Genomic DNA, 21877 nt, shown 5'->3' with positions numbered 1-21877 from the left:
GTCCCAAACAAACCTCCCCAAAAACAAGAGAAAAAAGAAATAAAAAAGAAAGTGTTTACATCAAGATACTGAAAGAATTAAAAAATGAAGGAACATAATACTTCAATGTTAAATTGTTTCTTCATAAAATCAGAAAAAAAAAGTATCAAATACATTCTCACATCATAAACCCCTAATGTAGCCATATTACATGACTTGGAAATTATTTTAGCTGCCAACCCACAATACTCTGAGCTCAAAATTCAAATTAAACACCACAATAAAGCCACAATCATAGCTCACGAGAGCCTCAAACTCCTGGACTCAAGCGATCCTTCTGCTTCACGCTCTGGAGTCCCTGGTAGTGTGAGCCACCTCACCCAGCTTTTTATTTTCTAGTACAATATAACAATCTTTCAATTATTACTAGTTTAATAATGTTTTGAAATTATCACAAAGATTAAAGAAGGGAAGAAAACACAAATTTCCTCCTCCAAATTGAATTAAATACTAAATAATGAAATTATTTCACTATTACTTCCTCTGACCAAATCTGTTTTTTTTGTTTGTTTTGTTTTGAGACAAGAGTTTCACTTTGTTGCTCTGGATAGAGTGCCATGGCGACATAACTCACAGCAACCTCAAACTCTTGGGCTTGAGCAATCCTCTTGGTTTAGCCTCCGAAGTAGCTGGAACTACAGGTGTGTGCCACTATTCCTGGCTAGTTTTTTTTCTATTTTTAGTAGAGACAGGGTCTCACTCTTGCTCAGGCTAGTCTCAAACTCCTGAGCTCAAGCAATCCACCCACCTTGGTCTCCCAGGGTGGTAGGATTGCAGGCATGAGCCACTGTGCCCAGCCTTGTCATTTTGTTGTAGGGACAAAAACTAAGTCGTAAGAATTCAAAGTTCTATTAACGTCAAGAGAATTTGCTTCTTTAATGGCTTGAAATATCTAAATCTGCTCCTAGCTATAATACATAATACAAGTCCTACTCAACAATTTGCTATTAAGTGAAAGCAAATGATCACGTAGACGTCTAGATTTTTGCAGAGGTCATTTTAATACATTATCATTCCTTTGAGAAAAATCTTTACCTTGGTTTCTATAATGGAAACCAATCACTTCTTCCACTGGTTCAGGGGCCTCATGGTCCTTAACTTTAAGGACCATATGAATAGGAATCACCTGGGGATCTTGTTGAAATGTGGGCTATTATCAGAAGGTTTGGGTTGCATGTCAAGTGAGTTCTCTGCTGACAGTGGTGCTAATATTTGATGGCCCACAACTTCATCAGTAGGACTCCAAGGAAGATATCCAAATGAAATAACCTCAATCAGATGTTTATTTTCAAAATATATATCCTATGCCAAGAGTTTCTAAAGGGACTTTTATGATTTTTGCCATTGGTTGCAAACCCAATGTAAGACCTTAATAAAGAGCAACTTTTCAAGAATGTCTTTTGTGCTGACAATTTATTGGTGCTTGACTGATTAGTGCAACGGTTCTCAACCTGTGGGTCGCGACCCCTTTGTAACAATGAAAATATATCCTGCATATCATATATTTACATTACGATTCATAACAGTAGCAAAATTACAGTTATGAAGTAGCAATGAAAATAATTTTATGGTTGGGGGTCACCACCACATGAGGAACTGTATTAAAGGGTTGCAGCATTAGGAAGGTTGAGAACCACTGGATTAGTGCCTGTATGGATGGACATAAAACTTCAAGTCTTTTGTAATCAAAGAGTTCATTCAAAATAAAAATAAAAAAAATTTTTTTTTGAGACAGAGCCTCAAGCTGTTGCCCTGAGTAGAGTGCTGTGGCATTATAGCTCACAGCAACCTCCAACTTCTGGGCTTAAGTGATTCTCTTGCCTCAGCCTCCCATGTAGCTAGGACTACAGGCGCCTGCCACAACGCCCGGCTACTTTTTTTTGGGTTGGAACTGTCATTGTTGTTTAGCAGGCCCAGGCTGGATTCGAACCCGCTAGCTCTGGTGTATGTGGCTGGTGCCTTAGCTGCTTGAGCTACAGCCACCAAGCCTCAAAATAAATATTTTAAGGATAACATCAAACACTAATGAATAAGTGACATGTATAAATAGTTTATAAGGGAATTATTTGAGATTAATCTTTTTTTTGAGACAGAGTGTCACTATGTCACCCTTGGTAGAGTGCCATGGCATCACAGCTCACAGCAACCTCAAACTCTTAGGCTTATGTGATTCTCTTGCCTCAGCCTCCCAAGTAGCTGGGACTACAGGCGCCGGCCACAACACCCGGCTATTTTTTGTTGCAATTATTATTGCTGTTTAGCTGGCCCAGGCTGGGCTCGAACCCGCCAGCCTCAGTGCACGTGGCTGGCGCCATAACCACAGTGCTACAGGCACCGAGCCTGAGATTAATAATTTTCATTTCCTCAATACTAAAAAAGACTCCTCACCTTAAGCAAGAGAAAAAAAAAGTTCCACAAAAATAAAGTCATACCCATGACCCAGACATAATAATTATCTTTAGTGAGGAAAATACTAAGATTAAGACATACAAAAATATGAGGAGAATTACATTATTAAACTTGTCCTAAAACTTGGGGCAAAGAACAGCTGGTATATTTAAGAAAAATTTAAATAGAAAACATTACACACAACAGCAAAATAGTCCATTCCCCTTAAGAAAACCAATAAACTGCCACAAACTTTCATACTTCCATTTTTAGGTTTTCAATAATGTTTTCTTAGTCCATCCACCACCCCAAACTCCAACCAGCTAAGATGGCAACAGGTACAACCGGTCATAACCCTGTTTACCCCTGGATGCCTTCCACGCCAATGAGGGTAGAATTTGTGCTGGAAGGAACAAGAGTAAAAGGAACATTGCTTCTCTTCACTCAGAAGGAAACTCCCCATCTCGAGCATCTTCCACACTCCTCCCTGGAAGGTGTCTCAGTGCTTGCCCGCACTCTTCAGCCCCATAATTGTGAAGGTAGCCGCTGTCAGTTTCTCATAAACAAGGAACATGAGAGCAGCAGTGAGTACCGTCTGCAGCAGTTTGGCTTCAAGGCCTTTGTAGAGTCCCATTATTCCAAAGCGCCTAAAAGAAAAGAGGTTTGAAAAGACAAAAAGTTTTCTTTATAAAAGTGAACTCCTTCATCACAGAAATATGCTACCTGGGGTAGGAAGCATTTGCTGTATCAAAACAAGCAATGAAGGTTTTCAATTTTAACAGACTTCTGTTGTCAAAGAACTTATCTTTAAAGATATCTGGGGACAGACCTTGTCTTTGTAGTCACCATTAATTATCAGAAAGTTGACAATTTCCCATGGATAGGATGCAGATCCTAAAATCTCTTAACACCACCATGTTGCCAAAAGCTGAGATCTAAGAACATTTATATCTTCCTGTTAACACTGTCCCAACTCAGTTGTTTCCACTAAATGGTTCCTAACTGGCAGCAAAACTGCCAACAGGTTTATATCATTTTAGTCTCAAGGGCACTAGAGAAAGAGACAAATGAAAAACTACTGGATTTTCAGACTTACCATACATTTGATCCTCTGACCCAGAGATTCTCAAATTTAGCACGCATTTCAATCACCTGAAGGGCTTGTTAAAATACGGACTGCTGGGTCCATTTCCAGAGGTTCTGATTCATTAAACTTGGGCCAGGACTCAAGAATTTGCATTTCTTACAAGTTTCCAGATGATAAGTATAATGATGCTAACCCAGGGAGCAGCCCTTAAGAATCACTGCTCTAATCTCAGAGAATAATGCTTCGGCTGAACCAAGAATTCAGAGCAAATGATCTCTCCAAAGCTGTTTGTTTAGAGTGAATTAACCTCATATGCTAGTTTTAGCAACCTTGGGGCTATATACAGCATGTGGATTGATATTAAAACTAGTCAAAGGTTCCATTCAGAAGATACTACTGTGTTTTATACATACACTGTATGAAAACCTATTATTAGGGGGAAATCACGTAATAAGGAGGAATGAAAAGACTAGATGTACGAATTTCTTTTTTTTTTTTGAAACAGAGTCTCAAGCTGTTGTCCTGGGTAGAGTGCCATGGTGTCATAGGTCACAGCAACCTCCAACTTTGGGGCTCAAGTGATCCTCTTGCCTCAGTTTTTCTATTTCTTTTTTTTTTTTTTTGTAGAGACAACTTTACCGCCTTCGGTAGAGTGCCATGATGTCACAGGACTCACAGTAACCTCTAGCTCTTGGGCTTCCACGATTCTCCTGCCTCAGCCTCCCGAGCAGCTGGGACTACAGGCGCCCGCCACAACGCTTGGCTATTTTTTGGTTGCAATTCAGCCGGGGCTGGGTTTGAACCTGCCACGCTTGGTATATGGGCCGGCGCCCTACTCACTGACCCACAGGCGCCACTCCCCAGTTTTTCTATTTCTAGTAGAGTTAGGGTCTTGCTTTTGCGCAGGCTGGTCTGGAGCCCGTAAGCTCAAGCAATCCACCTGCCTCAGCCTCCCAGAGTGCTAGATTACAGGCATGAGCCACTGCGCCTGGCCTGTATGTATAAATTTCTAGTTCATTGACTAACTTGAATCATGTTAACCCAAGAAACCCAAGAAATTCTACCTCAGTGTTGCTCAAGGTGGGGTCTTAACCATGTCAGAAGCACTAGGGTTTGTACAGAAATGTAGACTGCCAAGTTCTACCCCAGAGGGAAAGAATGAACCTGCATTTTAACAAGCACCTCAGGTGATTCTTAATCACACAAAAGTTTGGAGAGGCTGGTACAGTATACTACATTATCCATTATAGTAGCCACTAGCCATATTTGGCAACTACAATTTAAAAAAATTAAAAATTCAGTTTCTGCCTGGAATCCAAGCTCAGGAGTTCAAGACCAGCCTAAGCAAGAGTGAGACTCTGTCTCTAAAATCTAGCTGGGTGTTGTGCTGGGCACCTATAGTCCCAGCTTACTTGGGAGGCTGAGGCAAAAGGATCACTTAAGCCCAGAAGTTTGATGTTGCTGCAAGCTATGATCCCACAGTACCCTATGCAGGGCAACAGAATGAGACTTTGTCTAAAAAAAGAAAATAAAATTGGTTTCTCAGTTGCCCTAGGACTATTTCAAGTGCTCAAAGCCACATGCTAATAGTGGCAAACCCTACTGGACAGTACAGATCTTTCCATAATTGCAGAACATTCTAATAGAGAGAATGGAAGCTTTTTATTTATTCATTCCTTCCTGAATGCTCACTGAGCATCTGAGTTTCAACTTCTGGCACTGCCTCTGTCTGGTACATCTGTCATTTTTTCTCTAAATCTGTTTCCTGATCTGCAAAGAGACTATAATCACCCTTCTATATCCATATGGTTGAGTGAGAACCAAACAAGAGATGTGAAAACACACTGGATTTGAAAACTATACAACCCCATAGATTTCCATCTAACATTATCTTCTTAACTTTCTTGTTAACTACATTTTTCTTCAGTCTCTCAGTGTTGGTAGAAATGGAAATTGGTAATACATTTTGGGGGCACTGTCCCTCAAAATTTTATATGGCATTTGATGGCAATGTCCATCAAAATTGTATATGTTGAAACTCCTTAATTAGGTAATTTCAGTAGATAAAGGAATTTTCTCTCCAAATATAATCTCTCAGATGTACAAGCTAAATTTACAGCTGTTCATTCAGCAGTACTGGCAAAGGCAAAAACTTGGAAACCTAAATATCCATTAGTAAGTATTTATTGGTAAATAAATCAGGGCATGTTATATAACAGGAAACTAGGCAGTCACTACAAAAAATAAGACTAAGTCCATAGATATCAATGTGAAGGGATGTCTGTGATATTAAGCTTATAAAAAGGTAAGTTGCATACATATGTTGCAAATATGTATTTTGTAGAATATCCTTAGCCATTAACGGTGACTACTTTTTGTAAAAAGAATAAGAAAACAAGGATTTTGTATGCACGGACTTATAGTTTTTACTGAAGTTTAACTGATTTTAATGAGTTTTGACTTATACATATATATACTCATGAAGCCATCAACACATTTGAAATAGTTAACATACCCATCAGCCACCAAAGTATTTTCATTTCCTTTTATAATCATTCCTTTCTTCTGCCTATGCTGGCCCCAGGTAATGACTGACTGCTTTGTCAGTATTGATTAGTTTTTTGCATATTTTAGAATTTTATACAAGTGGAATTATATGAGCTCTTTTTTGTCTGCCTTCTTTCACTCAGCATAATTATTCTGAGATTCTTCCATGTTGTTGTACGTATCAATACTTTCTTCTGTTTTTATTTCTGAGTAGTTGTTTACTATATGGATAATATCACATTTTTTTTTTTTGCAGTTTTTGGCCGGGGCTGGGCTTGAACCTGCCACCTCCGGCATATGGGGCCAGCGCCCTGTTCCTTTGAGCCACAGGCGCCGCCCCACAACATATTTTTGTGAATCTATTCACCCAATGATGGACATAGTTTTCAACTCTTACCAATAAAGCTGTTACTAACATTTTTACACAAGTCTTTCATTTCTCTTAGGTAACACCTTGAAGTAGAATAGCTTGGTCCTGTGGGAGATATACGCTTAACTTTCTAAAGAAAATGCCAAAATGCCTTTCTAAAGCATTTGTTGTATCACCGTATGTTCCGATCGGTGCCACAGAAAAGTACCACTTACTTCACACCCTTCCCAATACTTTGTACAGTGAGTATTTACATTTTACCTTATACCAATTCTTTGATTTTATTTTTTATCCAATGCATATCCTATTTGTTTTTTTTGCAGTTTTTGGCCAGGGCCGAGTTTGAACCTGCCACATCTGATATATGGGGCCGGCGCCCTACTCCTGGCCACAGGTGCCGCCCAGCATATCCCATTTTTATAATAAATTTATTTTCAAAGTATCTTGTATCTAGCAACAATAATAAAGTTATAACAGCTTCTGCTTCAAAGGAAGTCCTTGACTTATCTGACTTCCCTAAGTGCCAGTTTTTTAAAATGAAACAGGAAATGACAATAATTCCTGTCTCATAGAGCTACTGTTAGGACAGAGATGACCCACATAAAGCATCTTAGTGTCTTGCCATTTTAGCAAACTCTCAAAAATGTTAAGTTACTTTTACCATTGTCATCATCATCATCGTTATTACTTTTCCATTCCTCTCTCCCTTCCCTACTACTACTGCTGCTGCTATCTCTATAAGCAGATGTTATATTGCTATGAGAGGCCATAGGATATGCCATTGATGAACACCACTCAGGCACATTAGATTATGGAAGGGATCCCTTTCTGAAGGCATTCTGCATATTTATAACTAGCAAATAATTCTGCTTCAAGCAGTATAAAAGCAATCCATGTAACCAATACATTTGTACCTCCAGAATATTCTGAAATAAAACAAAAACAAGTATTAAGTAGTTGAACTTTTCCACTCTTCCAAAACTTCCCCAAATGTTGTCATTTTAAAATGTTATTTATTTTATTTTTTAGAGACAGAGTCTCATTCTTTCACCCAGGCTGGACTGCAGTGGTGCAACCATAGCTCGCAGTAACCTCAAACTCTTTGGCTCAAGCAATCCTCCTGCCTCAGCAATCTTCCCTCTACAGCCTTCCAAAGTGCTAGGATTACAGGAATGAGCCACCATGTCTGGCCTCTAAATGTCATCACATTACATCAAGCTCCTAAAATGAGAAATGTCTGAGCACAGCATACAAGACAGAGGTTTTGAGGCTGCCACTGCTAAGGCAATAGTGTAAGAGAAGAAATCCAATCACAGCTGTTGAAGAAGATGACAGAAAGTGAAGCACCCACAAAGCTCACCTTACTCGCTGGTGAAGAAGATAGAGAACATTCCGAAGACTTCCCAATGTTCTGTTTTCTGGGTTTAGCCTGTGACGTCCAAACTGAAAAATAAGGAAAAAATAAATCGTTACTGTATATTACTGTTTTTTTTTTATAGAGTCTCACTCTGTTGCCCTAACTAGAGTGCAGTGGCATCATTATAGCTCACTACAACCTCAAACTCCTGAGCTCAATTGATCCTTCTGCCTCAGCCTCCTGAGTAGCTCAATAACAGGTGCGTGCCATAATGCCCAGCTAATTTTTCTATTTTTAGTAGAGTCAGGGTCTTTCTGTCCTCCCACCTTGACCTCCTAAGTGCTAGAATTACAGGCAGAGCCACTGACTAATACTGCTGCCTTTTAAAATCTTAATTTCTACCTGGAAAGGACATTATGTTACAGTAACATCTTACAGTATACAATAATAATATCCAATTATACCACCATTTCATTAATCCTCTACTTTTCAACTAAGTATTTTTTTTTTTTTTTTTGGCTGGGGCTGGGTTTGAACCCGCCACCTCCGGCGTATGGGACCAGCGCCCTACTCTTTGAGCCACAGGCGCCACCCGTAAGTAAAGTACTTTGATGAAAATAAGAAATATTTTTCAGGCTGGGCATGATGGCTCACACCTGTAATCCTAGCATGCTGGGAGGCCGAGGCAGTTAGATCGCATGAGCTCAAGAGTTTGAGACCTGTCTGAGCAAGAGCAAGACCACGTCTCTAAAAAAAGCTGGCGTCATGGAAGAAGCCCAAGTGCCCATTGAACCATGAATAGATTAATAAATTGTAGTATATGTACACCATGGAATATTATGCAGCCTTAAAGATGGAGACTTTACCTCTTTCATGTTTTCGTGGATGGAGCTGGAACATATTTTTCTCAGTAAAGTATCTCAAGAATGGAAGAAAAAGTATCCAATGCACTCAGCCCTACTATGAAACCAATTTATAGCTTTCATATAAAAGCTATAACCCAATTAGAGCCCAAGAAGAAGGGGAAAGGGGCGTGGAAAGGGAGGGGAAGGAAGAGGATGGGTGGAGGGAAGATAATTTGTGGGACCACAACTGTGGTGCATCTTACAAGGGTACATGTGAAATTTACTAAGTGTAGAATATAAATGTCTTTTTTTTTTTTTGTAGAGACAGAGTCTCACTGTACCGCCCTTGGTAGAGTGCCGTGGCGTCACAAGGCTCACAGCAATCTCTAACTCTTGGGCTTACGCGATTCTCTTGCCTCAGCCTCCCGAGCAGCTGGGACTACAGGCGCCCGCCACGACGCCAGGCTAAGAATATAAATGTCTTAATACAATAACTAAGAAAATGCCATGAAGGCTATGTTAACCAGTTTGATGAAAATATTTCAAATTGTATATAAAACCAGCACATTGTACCCCATGATTCCATTAATGTACACAGCTATAACTAAAAAAAAAAAAAAAAAACATAGCCGGGCATTGTGGCAGGTGCCTGCAGTCCCAGCTACTTGAGTCTGAGGCAAGAGGATTGCTTGAACCCAGGAGTTTGATGTTGCTGTGAGCTATGATGCCATGGCATTCTACGGAGGGTGACAAGTGAAACTCTATCTCAAAAACAAAAACAAAACAAAAAAAACCCCGAAAAGAAATGTTTTTGAATGAAACAAACATGAAAGTTTTCCTTTTACAGATAATTATGGAAAAAATTCTATCTCAAAAGAAAAAGGTCATTCCCAGGATGATGATTTAGATGCTGACAGCATGGCTTAATGACTTCCACTTCTCTAGGAAGTCCTGCTGAGCACTCATCTATTAGAATCTACAGTCTAAGCTCTTGACATTATACATTTACATTATAAAATACATTTATGTGAATGCTACCGAATCCTTTATGTTAAGTACCAATTTCATACTGCATTAGTAAAAATACTTTATTTATTTATTTTTGAGACAGAGTCTCACTATGTCGCCTGGATAGATTGCTGTGGAGTCAGAGCTCACAGCAACTTCAAACTCTTGGGCTTAAGTGATTCTCTTGCCTCAGCCTCCCAACTAGTTGGGACCACAGGTGCCCGCCACAATGCCCGGCTATTTTTTGGTTGTATTTGTCATTGTTGTTTGGCAGGCCTGAGCCGGACTTGAACCCACCAGCTCTGGTGTATGTGGCTGGTGCCCTAGCTGCTGAGTTACAGGCTCTGAGCCAAAAAACTTTTTTTTGAGACAGTCTTATTGTGCCACACTCAGTACAGTGCCATGGTCTCACAGCTCACAGCAACCTCAAATTCCTGGGCTTAAGTGATTTTCTTGCTTCAGCTTCCTAAGTAGCAGGGACTATAGGTGCCGGCCACAATGCCCGGCTGTTTTTTTTTGTTGTTGCAGTTGTCATTGTTGTTTAGTAGGCCCTGGCAGGTTTGAACCCACCAGCCCCGGTGTATGTGGCCTGCGCCCTCCTAACCACTAAGCTACAAGAGCCAAGCCAAAAATACTTTTTTTTTTTGAGACAGAGTCTCACTATGCTGCCCTTGGTAGAGTGCCGTAGCATCACAGCTCACAGCAATCTCAAACTCTTGGGCTTAAGCAATTCTCTTGCCTCAGCCTCCTGAGTAGCTGGGACTATAGGTGACTATCACAATGCCCAGCTATTTGTTTTGGTTACAGTTATCATTGTTGTTCAGCAGGCCCGGGCTGGGCTCAAACCCGCCAGCCTCGGTGTATGTGGCCAGTGCCCTACTCCCAAAAATACTTTTTATTTTTTATTTTTATTTTCTTTTTTGAGCCAGAGTCTCAAGCTGTCACCCTGGGTAGAGTGCTATGGCATCACAGCTCACAGCAACCTCAAACTCTTAGGCTTAAGTGATTCTCTTGCCTCCACCTCCCAAGTAGCTAGGACTACAGGCACCTGCCACAACGCCCAGCTATTTTTTGGTTGTAGTTGTCATTGTTTGGCAGGCCCAGGCCAGATTCAAACCTGCCAGCTCTGCTGTATGTGGCTGGCACCTTAGCCACTTGAGCTACAGGCGCTGAGCCCCAAAAATACTTTTTTGAAAAAGGTAGTAATTTGGGCCAGGCACAGTGGCTCACACACTCTGGGAGGCAGAGGCAGGTGGACTGCTTAAGTGTTTGAGACCAGGGTGAGCAAGAGCAAGACCTTGTCTCTAAAAATAGAAAAACTAGCTGGGGGTTGTGGCAGGCACCTGTAGTCCCAGCAACTTGGGAGGCTGAGGCAAGAAGATTGCTTGAGCCTAAGAGTTTGAGGTTGCTGTGAGCTATGATGTCATCGCACTCCACTAACGGCTACAAAGTGAGACTCTGTCTCAAAAAAAAAAAAAGAAAGAAAAAGTAATAATTATTTTTAAATGAAATATTCTCACTACCATTCTCATTTTATCTAGTAATAAGTCTCTTGAACCTTTTCTCTAAAATAGACCTTGAATCTGTTCTCATGCTGTCTCTCCTCTCCACTGCTACCACCCTAGTCTAAGGTCACCAACCCCTCTCATTTGTCTCACTGCAATGGTCTGATTGCCCCCACTTTCTCTTAGCTTTCTGACCAACTCACCGTAATAGCTATAACAATCTTTTGAATTGTAAATCAGATCACATATATCCCAGCTTAAAGCTCTTCAAAGGTTTCTCACTGCACTGAGAATAAAAATCTAGATTCCTCACCTACAGCTTCCCTGGTACTTTTCCAATCTCACCCAGAGCCACTCTCCAGCCATAGAGGCCTCCTTTCAGTTCCCGGGATGGGATGCCCCAAACTCTTAGCACATCATACTTCCTCGACCTGAATGCATTTTCCTTCACTCTGAACGGATAGGCTCTTATCTTCCTTTGCATCTTGATTTAAATAAGCCTCCTCGAAGAAGCCCACCCCGACCATGCTACAAAAAGCCTCACTATACCCCCTCTGCTAACAGCAGAATGCTCTTACTTCCTTTATAGCTCTTTTTTCAATTTGTAATTACCTGTTTATTTTGCCTATTTACCTATTTGTTCACTCTTCCAGTATCTCCACAAGGGCAGGGATTATGTCTGTTTTGTTCACAATACCCAACTCCTTGCACAGTATAGATGCCTAATAAATATTTGAATGGATCAATAACTGAATGAGTGAAAAAGCAGAATTTGAAAGTTCTTTAGAAAAGTGAAATCATTAATTTCTCCTAAGTGAACCAAAGAAATTAACCTCTGACTTTGTTAAGGATAATCTGTCCTAGAGCACTAAGCAAATAAACATGAATGAGAAGGAAGCAAATTTACATCTTCCTGATGTCCTTAAAGAACGTTTTTCCACATTTGTCTTATTTTTTAAGACAGAGTCTCCCTCTGTCACCTAGGCTAGAGTGCATGACATCATCATAGCTGACTGCAATCTCAGGCACCTGCCACTACACCCAGCTAATTATTTTTTCTATTTTTAGCAGAGACAGGGTCTGGATTTTGCTCAGGCTGGTTTCAAACTCCTGACCTCAAGCAATCCTCCCGCCTTGGCGTAGAATTATAGGCATGAGCCACCGTGCCCAGCCCACATTTGGGTTTTCTGAGACTTTGGGACATTATCTAAGAAATTACAAATGCAACCTTATTCCAAACCAAATAGAAAACCTGGTTAACACAATACGAAAGAAATGGAATAATGGATGGGGAATACTCTGGCATACCAACCGACTAATTTATTTTATTGTTTTGAGACAGAATCTCGAGCCTTGGGTAGAGGGCCATGGCGTCAGCATAGCTCACAGCAACCTCCAACTCTTGGGCTCAAGTGATCCTCTTGCCTCAGTTTTTCTATTTTTAGTAGAGACTGGGTTTCGCTGTTGCTGAGGCTGGTCTTGAATTACTGAGCTCAAGCGATCCACCTGCCACAACTTCCCAGAGTGCTAGGGTTACAAGAATGAGCCACTGCACTGGCTTTGAACACTGCTTTACATAAAGAGACCACACATGTTAGAATGTTGTTTGACCAAATGCAGACAGAACCCCAGTACTCACCCTCAGAATTGACTGTACTGTCTGCATGGGATAGGTGACTGTGGTGGCAATTGCCTTGGCTACTGCACCAATGATGAACACATCCAAAGAAGAAAGCTGGGAAGCAAAGAAAGAACAAATCATAGCAATCCAAACAACAAGAAGGTGTCAGAGATTATTTGGCTCCTTTCCAAATCAGGGATTACCTTCGTCCTTTTCTTTAAAAGCTGCCGTTTTAAACCTTCATAGAACATGAACTGGATGGCAGGATTGAAGACCAACAGCAAGGAGGGAAGTGTGCCATTCCATAAAGCCAAGATTCCTTCATCTCGAATGATCTGGTGAAAAGCATCTAAGCAAGAAATCAAGAGACTTTTGAAAAGCATAATGACAATCCCCTAACTAAAGAAGACAATGTGAATTCTGGCCAAATATACCTAGAACATAAACCATATTAACTCTATAAAGATTTCCTTCTTGCAATATTATTTTGGGGGCATGTTTATAAGTTAACTATTTTTTGATAATCAGATACTGAAAGTCATCAACTTCAATCATAGGCAACTCTTCCTGAAAGTCTGAGGCTTGAATGTCAAATTTCCCTAAGTAATTATCACCACTACTGGGAACTCTATTATATAGAATTGTAAATTGAGCCCATGTGTTTCACAACGTGTAGTGCAGTGGTTCTCAACCTTCCTAACGCCGCGAGCCTTTAATACACTTCCTGTAGTTCCTGTGGGTCGCGACCCACAGTTTGAGAACTGCTCGCTAGCATAACAAAAGATAGGAGGCTGCAGTCCAAAAGATAAGATACTAGAAGATTTGACTTATAAGAAAACTACCATTCCCGGGCCAGGCGCAGTGGTTCACGCCCAGAGGTTGAGGTGGGTGGATTGCTTGAGCTCAGGAGTTCAAGACCAGCCTGAGCAAGAGTGAGACTCCGTCTCTAAAAAATAAGCCAGGTGTTGTGGCAGGCACCTGTAGTCCCAGCTACTTGGGAGGCTGAGGCAAATGAATTAAGCCCAGGAGTCTGAGGTTGCTGTGAGCTATGACGCCAAAGCACTCTACCCAGGGTAACAAAGTGAAACTCTGTCTCAAAAAACAAACAAAAAATAGGGTGGTGCCTGTGGCTCAGTGAGTAGGGTGAGGCCCCATACACAGAGGGTGGCAGGCTCGAACCCAGCCCCAGCCAAACTGCAATTAAAAAAATAGCTGGGTGTGGTGGCAGAAGCCTATAGTCCCAGCTACTCGGGAGGCTGAGGCAAGAGAATTGCCTAAGCCAAAGAGCTGGAAGTTGCTGTGAGCTGTGACGTGACAGCACTCTACCGAGGATGACAAAGTGAGACTCTGTCTCTTAAAAAAGAAAAGAAAAGAAAATATTTCTCTACCTCTTATTTTAGACTTGGTCACATTAATGTGCTTTGGCCACTGGGGTGTCAGTAGACAAGGTGCAAACAGAGCTTGTACCATTGAGCATGTTCTTTGTGCTTCTGCCACCACCATAAGAAGAATGTGCAGATGCTAATCCCAGGAAGAGGAGGGCAGCTGAGACTCTCAGGCAGGGGACAGCCCAGATGAGTCAGATCCCTGTCAATCCACAGACACATGAGCTAAACAAATGCTACTGACGGATGGTGACATTTGAGGTTATCTGTTATGTAGCTTTATAGTGGCAATAGATTCCAGATGCAAAGAGGTAAAAAAAACCCTTAAATAGGAACTAGCCTAGAGACACTTACCAATGACACCTTTGTAGTTGGTGGGTACAATGTCTTCATTCCGAAATTTTGCTCCTTGCAGCTTCAGCCTGGTGTTTACCACCCAGAGTGGAGTTGTCAGCAACACATTCACCACTCCTTTACAAAGAAAGAGGGAGAGACTGAGGGAAAGAAATGTAACCTTTAAGCTCTTCTGTCTTAAAGCCCCATAACAATATTCCATTTATACCTCTTGCCACCAACCTCCTGGGAGACCTAAGTTAAGGTGTCTCTTTGCATCAGGGTACAACACAAGCCACTACTGTTAGAAGCAATATGGAAGCTTTGCTGATAGCAAGTGGCTGACAGCAGCACCTTTCCACATGAAAAGAGTAATGAGCTGCTTCATTTGTGTAATAGGAAGCAATCTACTTGTCAATTTATATAGCATTCAAAGTAGCAATTTTGATATAATTTTAAATGCAATTTTAACATAACAGCTTTAGAGAGAGGAGGTGGCTTACAGATAACATGCTAAGTCCATGACAGTATCAGATCAACACTCAATTTATAACTTTCACATAAGTAGTTCACATGGTTTTAAGTGACTATGGATCTTGTACAATGGGTGACAGATAGGGAAAAAGTGGTGACATTTCAAAGTGCCTTAACAGTGTAGAAGCTCCAAAGCGTTCCTGATTGCTTAGACGATTAGGACAGGCAGGCAGCAAGCAGCAATTATGAAGTGTCACAAAACATCTGAAACAGCTTCGCAAGCATCATGTTCCTTACAAGCTTAAGATGGGAATCTTGACCCCCCCAAGGGTGCCTCTGAGTGGAACAATACAATGAGCCAGGTGCTTCTGTTTTGAAAACACACGATCCCAATTTAACACCATCTTGAGATATTAAAATTTTCCTCATCAGTCCTGAAATGATTAAAAAAATACCACACAAAATTGTAACAAAGTGCCTGACACATGGTATATACTTAGTAAATATTTGTTAAGTAAATAACTAAATAAATGAACCCAGGAACAAACTGCAAACAAGCATACATGGAGCTATCTGGTTCCAGTCATGCCCTAAAGAACCAAGAGGCACAATACTAAGAGACAAATCTTTTTACTGAAAGAAATGTAAGCACATCTGGTAAAAGAATGTTCTGATTTAAGAAATCTCAAAACATTCTCTACAAGAAACAGTCTAACCAAAGATAAACGTGATGAAAAAGCCAAGAGATTCAAATTCCAATTTTTCATTTGTTGAATACAATTGCTAAAGTAAGACATTTGCTATCTCTTAAGAGCATTAAGAGAACACAAAGTAAACGATATTACCAAATACTTTTATGAGTTGTATTTTTATAGATTGACATATCATGGAGTCATTTTTAGTCATGACTTAATATCTGCACCTTATCATTTGAGGCATTGATCATACCCCGAAAATCCTTAGCTAGAGATTTCTTCTAGTCTTATTCTTGAAAAGCACCAGTGTTTCAGAGGCCAAGATAAAAGGGTATTAATACACGCCTATTTGCCCCGACTGTAAAATGCATGCCCATTCAATGCAATGCACACTTAACAGAAAAACTAAAAGCCAGAAAAATCAGACTAGAAAGAACAGTCTAGGGCGGTGCCAAAAGCTCAGTGGGAAGGGTGCTGGCCACATACACCGAATCTGGCAGGTTCAAACCTAGCCTGGGCCAGCTAAAACAATGACAACTGCAACAAAAAAATAGCCAGGCATTGTGGCAGGCGACTGTAATCCCAGCTACTTGGGAGGCTGAGGCAAGAGAATCGCTTAAGCCCAAGAGTTTGAGGCTGCTGTGAGCTGTGATGCCACCGGACTCTACTGAGGGTGACAAAGTGAGACTCTGTCTCAAAAAAAAAAAAAAGAAAAAGAAAAAGAAAGAGCAGTCCACTGCACTTGTTTTAAGGGAAAAGGGAGAGAGGGAGAGCTTAGGACAAGCATTTATGGATACTGTAGAATGGCAGTGTATATACTTCTCTAAGTAGGTGAAATACATTGTGAGGAAATTAATTATTTAGAAATCAAGATTCCATGCTGGGCGTGGTGGCTCATGCCTGTAATCCTAGCACTCTGGGAGGCCAAGGTGGGAGGACTGCCTGAGCTCAGAAGTTGGAGAACAGACTGAACCAGAGCGAGACCCTATCTCTAAAAAAAATAGCTGGGCATTGTGGCGGGTGCCCATAGTCCCAGCTATTCGAGAGGCTGAGGCAAGAGAATCACTTGAGCCCAAGAGTTTGAGGTTGCTGTGAGCTATGACACCACAGCTCTCTACTGACGGTGACAAAGTGAGACTCTGTCTCAAAAAAAAGTAAAGAAATCAAGATTTGCTTCATGTTCTATTCAAAAAGTAACCACACACAAAACACTTATGAGGCAATACAGCTAAAATTAAGCTTTAACCACTATTTAAAATTCTGCTTTCATATCCCCGTTATAAACACCAGCCAAAAGACTGAAAGGATTCTTCTAAAAAACAACTTCAAGTACAAAAATGAAGTACATTATTTAAGTAAGAGAATATAAAGTCCTTGTAAAAACATTTTGTATCTATAAGCTTTTTATCTGAGAAGTTCAAGTACTTTTTTTCATTCTCTAAGCCAAAGCAGATGGAGGGGTATTTTTTAACCACTATTATTTTATGAGTTCTAAGAAAAGCCACTGAAATACTTGAGAATCCAAAACTTTACTAAAACTTGCAACCTATACAATCAAGCAAAGGACAATATTCCACTGAGGAGAAATATGTCATAAACTATTCATAAGTTACTAGTACCTAAAAGGCCAGAAGGATAAAGAAAGCTTACTTATGAGCCTATATAGAAAACTCTTCTTCCAGTTCCAAGCTGTGGATGGTACTGTAACAGAGGGAACAGTTTGAAAAGGGTAAAATGTTTTACCAGCTGTCTCTTTAGACACCCCCCACCACCACTCTTTTTAGGACTTAAAACAGTATTCCTGCCCAAGGCCAGTGGTCAGAAGGGCAGGGAAGTGTTCTGTTTTTTTCAACCACAAGAGACAGGTCTACTGAATTGTCCAGGCAGAAGTTACGTAATTGTCTTTCCTGGAGATAGGGTCAATTAGAACCATCAACTATAGTACAATAGCAATACCTGAAGCTGAAACCTCCCCCTTTAAAAGCACTGTATGTCTGCTTATAGTTAGGACTACAGTATTTTAAGATGAGAGTCTCCATCTTCTTCATTTGCTGGCAAATTAATAAAGCTCTCTTTCCTTCTACTCAAACCACTTGTTTCCATTCTTCTGATGCAACCTCAAACACAAGTACTGAACTTTCTGTAACACTACCTCAGCTCTAAGATGGGCATACTAACGCTTTACCTATCTAAGAACAGGAAATTGTTTATCTCCTAATTCTAATGCCTATAATTCTATTTTTTTTGGTACCAAATCATTTAAAAGGAAACTAAACAGGCCAGGCGAGGTGGCTCTTGCCTTGTAATCCTAGCACTCTGGGAGGCTAAAGTAGGTGGATTGCCTGAGCTCACGGGTTTGAGACCAGCCTGAGCCAGAGTGAGACACAGTCTCTAAATATATAGCCAGATGTTTTGGCGGACACCTATAGTCCCAGCTACTTGGGAGGCTGAGGCAAGAGAATCACCTAAGCCCAGGAGCTTGAGGTTGCTGTGAGCTATGATGCTACAGCACTCTACCAAGGGCAACATAGTGAGACTCTGTCACACACACACAAAAAAAAACAAAACCAAAATTAAGAGATGAAGAATAGTAATTGAACACACTAAAATTATTCCCTAATCAGGTGTCCTCAAACTCTTTAAACAGGGGGCCAGTTCAATGTCCCTCACATTGTTGGAGGGCCAGACTATAGTTTAAAAAAAAAAAAAAACTATGAACAAATTCCTATGCACACTGTGCATATCTTATTTTGAAGTAAAAAAATAAAACGGGAACAAATACAATCACACCACCTCATGTGGCCCGTGGGCTGCAGTTTGAAGACCCCTGCGAAATCAAAGAACACTTAGAACATAGCTATTTGTCCTGAAATCTTAAAGACAAATAGTTTTATCAAAAGTGAGTGTCCTTTATTAGGAAGAGAAAATATGAAGTGTGCTGCTGAGTATGCACTTCTGGGAAACATGTGCAATGACCACCCATATAAGAACAAAGCCACGAATCTAACTAACCACTTGTCTCCTTGTGAAGCAATAAAACTTGACACACAACAGGGACAAATCTATCTTGCTACATTTAAGGCCTACGGACGGGAAATGCATTTCTGAAATATTACAACAATAATAGTATCATCGGCATTAAAAAAGAGTTAGTGGTAACCTCCCTGCTACTTGAGAGGCTGAGGCAAGAGAATCGCTTAAGCCCAAGAGTTTGAGGTTGCTGTGAAGTATGACGTCATAGCATTATACGGAGGGCAACACAGTGAGGCTCTGTCTCAAAACAAACAAACAAACAACAAAAAAATGAAACAACAATAAAATAGTACATTTTTAAGTTTCCAGCAGAATTTGAAGAGCAACAGTGCTGTTCCTAGTTTTCCCTGGAGATAGTAAAACTAATTTCTTCAGTGATTATACTATGATAGGACTCTCAGCAGGAAGAGAAAAAGTTGTCCTAATTGTAAACTAAAAATAAAATCCTTGCCCCTCCTCCAAACTGAACTGAAGAACCTTAAAACTAAGTTCCCAGCCATGAAGGGAAGGTAGGTCAGACATACTTTGTTATACCCTCTCCCTTTTAGGGTTTAGACTAGGCTGGGCCCCGTGGCTCACACCTAGCACTTTGGGAAGCCGAGGTCTGTGTATTGCCTGAGCTCACAAGTTCAAGACCAGCCTGAAGAAGAGCGAGACCTCATCTCTAAAAATAAAACAGCTGGACACTGTGAAAGGTGCCTGTAGCACAGCTACTCAGGAGGTTGAGGCAAGAGAACTGTTGGAGCCCAAGAGTTTGAGTTTGCTGTGGGTTATGACACCACAGCATTCCACCAAGGGCAACACAGTGAGACTCTGTCTCAAAAAAAAAAGAATATTTATTAAGTTGTCTGAAAATAAACATGAAACTTGGTACTTGTTTCCCCCCTCAAAGGTATGAATTAGCAATTCTGAAGTGACTTTATGTGTTGATAGGATAAGTAAATATATTGTGATCCTGGCCCAATTCCTTTGAATAACAGAGAAAAAGTATGATTCCTCTTTCACAAGTCATTCATTCATACTTTGCTAATGAAACTTATATTTTGTGTCTAGTATGTGGTAAGCCTGGTTCTAGGTGCTGAGGACACAGCAGCAGATAAATGAAAATCTCTGTTCTTGGGCAGTGCCTGTGGTTCAATGGGTAGGGCGCCAGCCCCATATACCGAGGGTGGCGGGTTCAAACCCAGCTCAAACTGCAACAACCACTACCAAAAAAATAGCCGGGCATTGTGGCAGGTGCCTGTAGTCCCAGCTACTCAGGACGCTGAGGTAATAGAATCGCCTAAGACCAAAAGTTGGAGGTTGCTATGAGCTGTGACCCCACAGCACTCTACCAAGGGTGATAAAGTGAGACTCTATCTCAAAAAAGAAAAAAAAAAGAAAATCTCTGTTCTCACGAAGCTTATAATCTAATTTTATAATCTCACAGTTCATTGAGAGTACAAAAAACCAGGTTACACTGATTGCACTGTTAGGTAAAGTCCCTCTTACAATTGTGTCTTGCCCCCCAAAGGTGTGCCACATTTCGAGACCCCAATCTCATAGATTATTAACCTGAAGTAATCAAAAGGATCAGAATACAGTTTTAAAGAGTTTATTTAAGTAAAAAGCTGGGGATGACCACCTGGGAAATGCAAACTCCAGAGAAATGGGGTTAGAGCTCTTAAGTTAAAAGTTAAAGTCTTGGCTGGGCGCGGTGGCTCACGCCTATAATCCTAGCACTCTGGGAGGCCAAGGCCAGTGGATTGTCTAAGATCACAGGTTCAAGACCAGCCTGAGCCAGAGCCAGACTCTGTCTCTAAAAACAGCCAGGCGTTGTGGCAGGTGCCCGTAGTCCCAGCTACTTGGGAGGTTGAGGCAAGAAAATCGCATGAGCCCAAGAATTTGAGGTTGCTGTGAGCTATGAGGCCGTGGCACTCTACCAAGGGCGAAAAAGTGAAACTCTAAGTCCAAAAAAAAAAAAAAAAAAGAAGTTAAAGCTCTTGCTTACATTGGAAGAAAACAAAGAAATTCAGTAGGATATTAACATTTTCTATATAAGGCTGGTTTAATTAGTTACCATTTTGGTTTTGGTTTTTTTTTTACAGCTTGTTTTTATTTCCTTTCCAATTTAAAAATATATTTAATGTCGCATCTTAGCATTATGGCACACTCCCTAGGTAGAGAACACTCTGACTTTAACGTTTCATGTGTAAATTATATAACCTAATGGTTTGTACCCTCATATTAATCTGAGATAAATAAATAAATAAAAACACTGCATTTTAAACAGTGTGATAGTAATGATGTTTTTTCTTTTTGTAGAGACAGAGTCTCACTGTACCACCCTCGGATAGAGTGCCATGACGTCACACTGCTCACAGCAACCTCTAACTCTTGGGCTTACGCGATCCTCTTGCCTCAGCCTCCCAAGCAGCTGGGACCACAGGCGCCCGCCACAACGCCCGGCTATTTTTTTGTTGCGGTTTGGCCGGGGCTGGGTTTGAACCCACCACCCTCGGCATATGGGGCCAGCGCCCTACTCACTGAGCCACAGGCGCCACCCAGTAATGATATTTTTTGTACAAGAAAGGTAAGAGGGAAGCTAATCTATAATAAAGATCAATAGTTTAGGAGAAAAGGGTCTTCCCTGGTGCCCTTTACTTATTTACAACATACGTGAGGAAATAGGCTAATCTATAATCCTAGAAACAAAGGTTACAGCTGCCTGTGTTAACCCAGGTCCTATAACACTCCCTTAAGGCTCAAATTATTTTAACCCTCCAATACCTTAGATTTGTAATTACTTATTTTAATAGGATAAATAAGTAAAATATGTAGTCTATCAGGATAGGGATACTGACAAAATTTAAGAAGAGAACAGAGACAGAATACTGGGAATAGAAAGGTATACCATTTAGATAGTATGGTGTTAAATTAAAGCTGCCTCCTTACGCGTTGTAAGTTCAGTATGAAGGATTCTCCATGTATACTGAACTTAACCTAACCAGACATATATAAACAGAATGCAACCTACTCATGGAGCACTCACATGGTCTGGGCCAATCATAGGTGGCCAACTGTTCAAACTGTTCAAAAAATAAGGCAAATGTCAAGCTGTAACTAATCTGTTTCTGTACCTCACCTCTGTTTTTTGCATGTTGCTTTCCTTTTTCTATTCATAAATACTATCCAACCATGAGGAAGTCCT

The 21877-nt window shown here is 40.7% G+C and overlaps 1 protein-coding gene across 5 annotated transcripts in view; it reads right to left on the bottom strand.

Annotated features, from left to right (window-relative positions):
* Nucleotides 1–2478: 2478 nt before the first annotated feature.
* SLC25A17 (solute carrier family 25 member 17) overlaps nt 2479–21877 on the bottom strand; it is a 65448-nt gene continuing 46049 nt past the window's right edge. For all 5 annotated transcript variants that reach the window (XM_053582701.1, XM_053582700.1, XM_053582699.1 and 2 more), the window contains 5 exons: nt 14507–14623; nt 12971–13116; nt 12786–12881; nt 7792–7874; nt 2479–3074 (listed from right to left, as the gene is read on the bottom strand). In XM_053582701.1, the coding sequence (XP_053438676.1) occupies nt 2927–3074; nt 7792–7874; nt 12786–12881; nt 12971–13116; nt 14507–14623 (590 nt within the window). In that variant the 3' untranslated portion in view covers nt 2479–2926. The remainder of the gene's footprint in view (nt 3075–7791; nt 7875–12785; nt 12882–12970; nt 13117–14506; nt 14624–21877) is intronic.

This window comes from Nycticebus coucang, chromosome 3 (assembly GCF_027406575.1).
Source record: "Nycticebus coucang isolate mNycCou1 chromosome 3, mNycCou1.pri, whole genome shotgun sequence".
In the NCBI taxonomy this organism is placed as follows: domain Eukaryota; kingdom Metazoa; phylum Chordata; class Mammalia; order Primates; family Lorisidae; genus Nycticebus; species Nycticebus coucang.
Note: the sequence above shows the minus strand (reverse complement) of the source record. Positions and strands in the feature narration are given on the sequence as shown.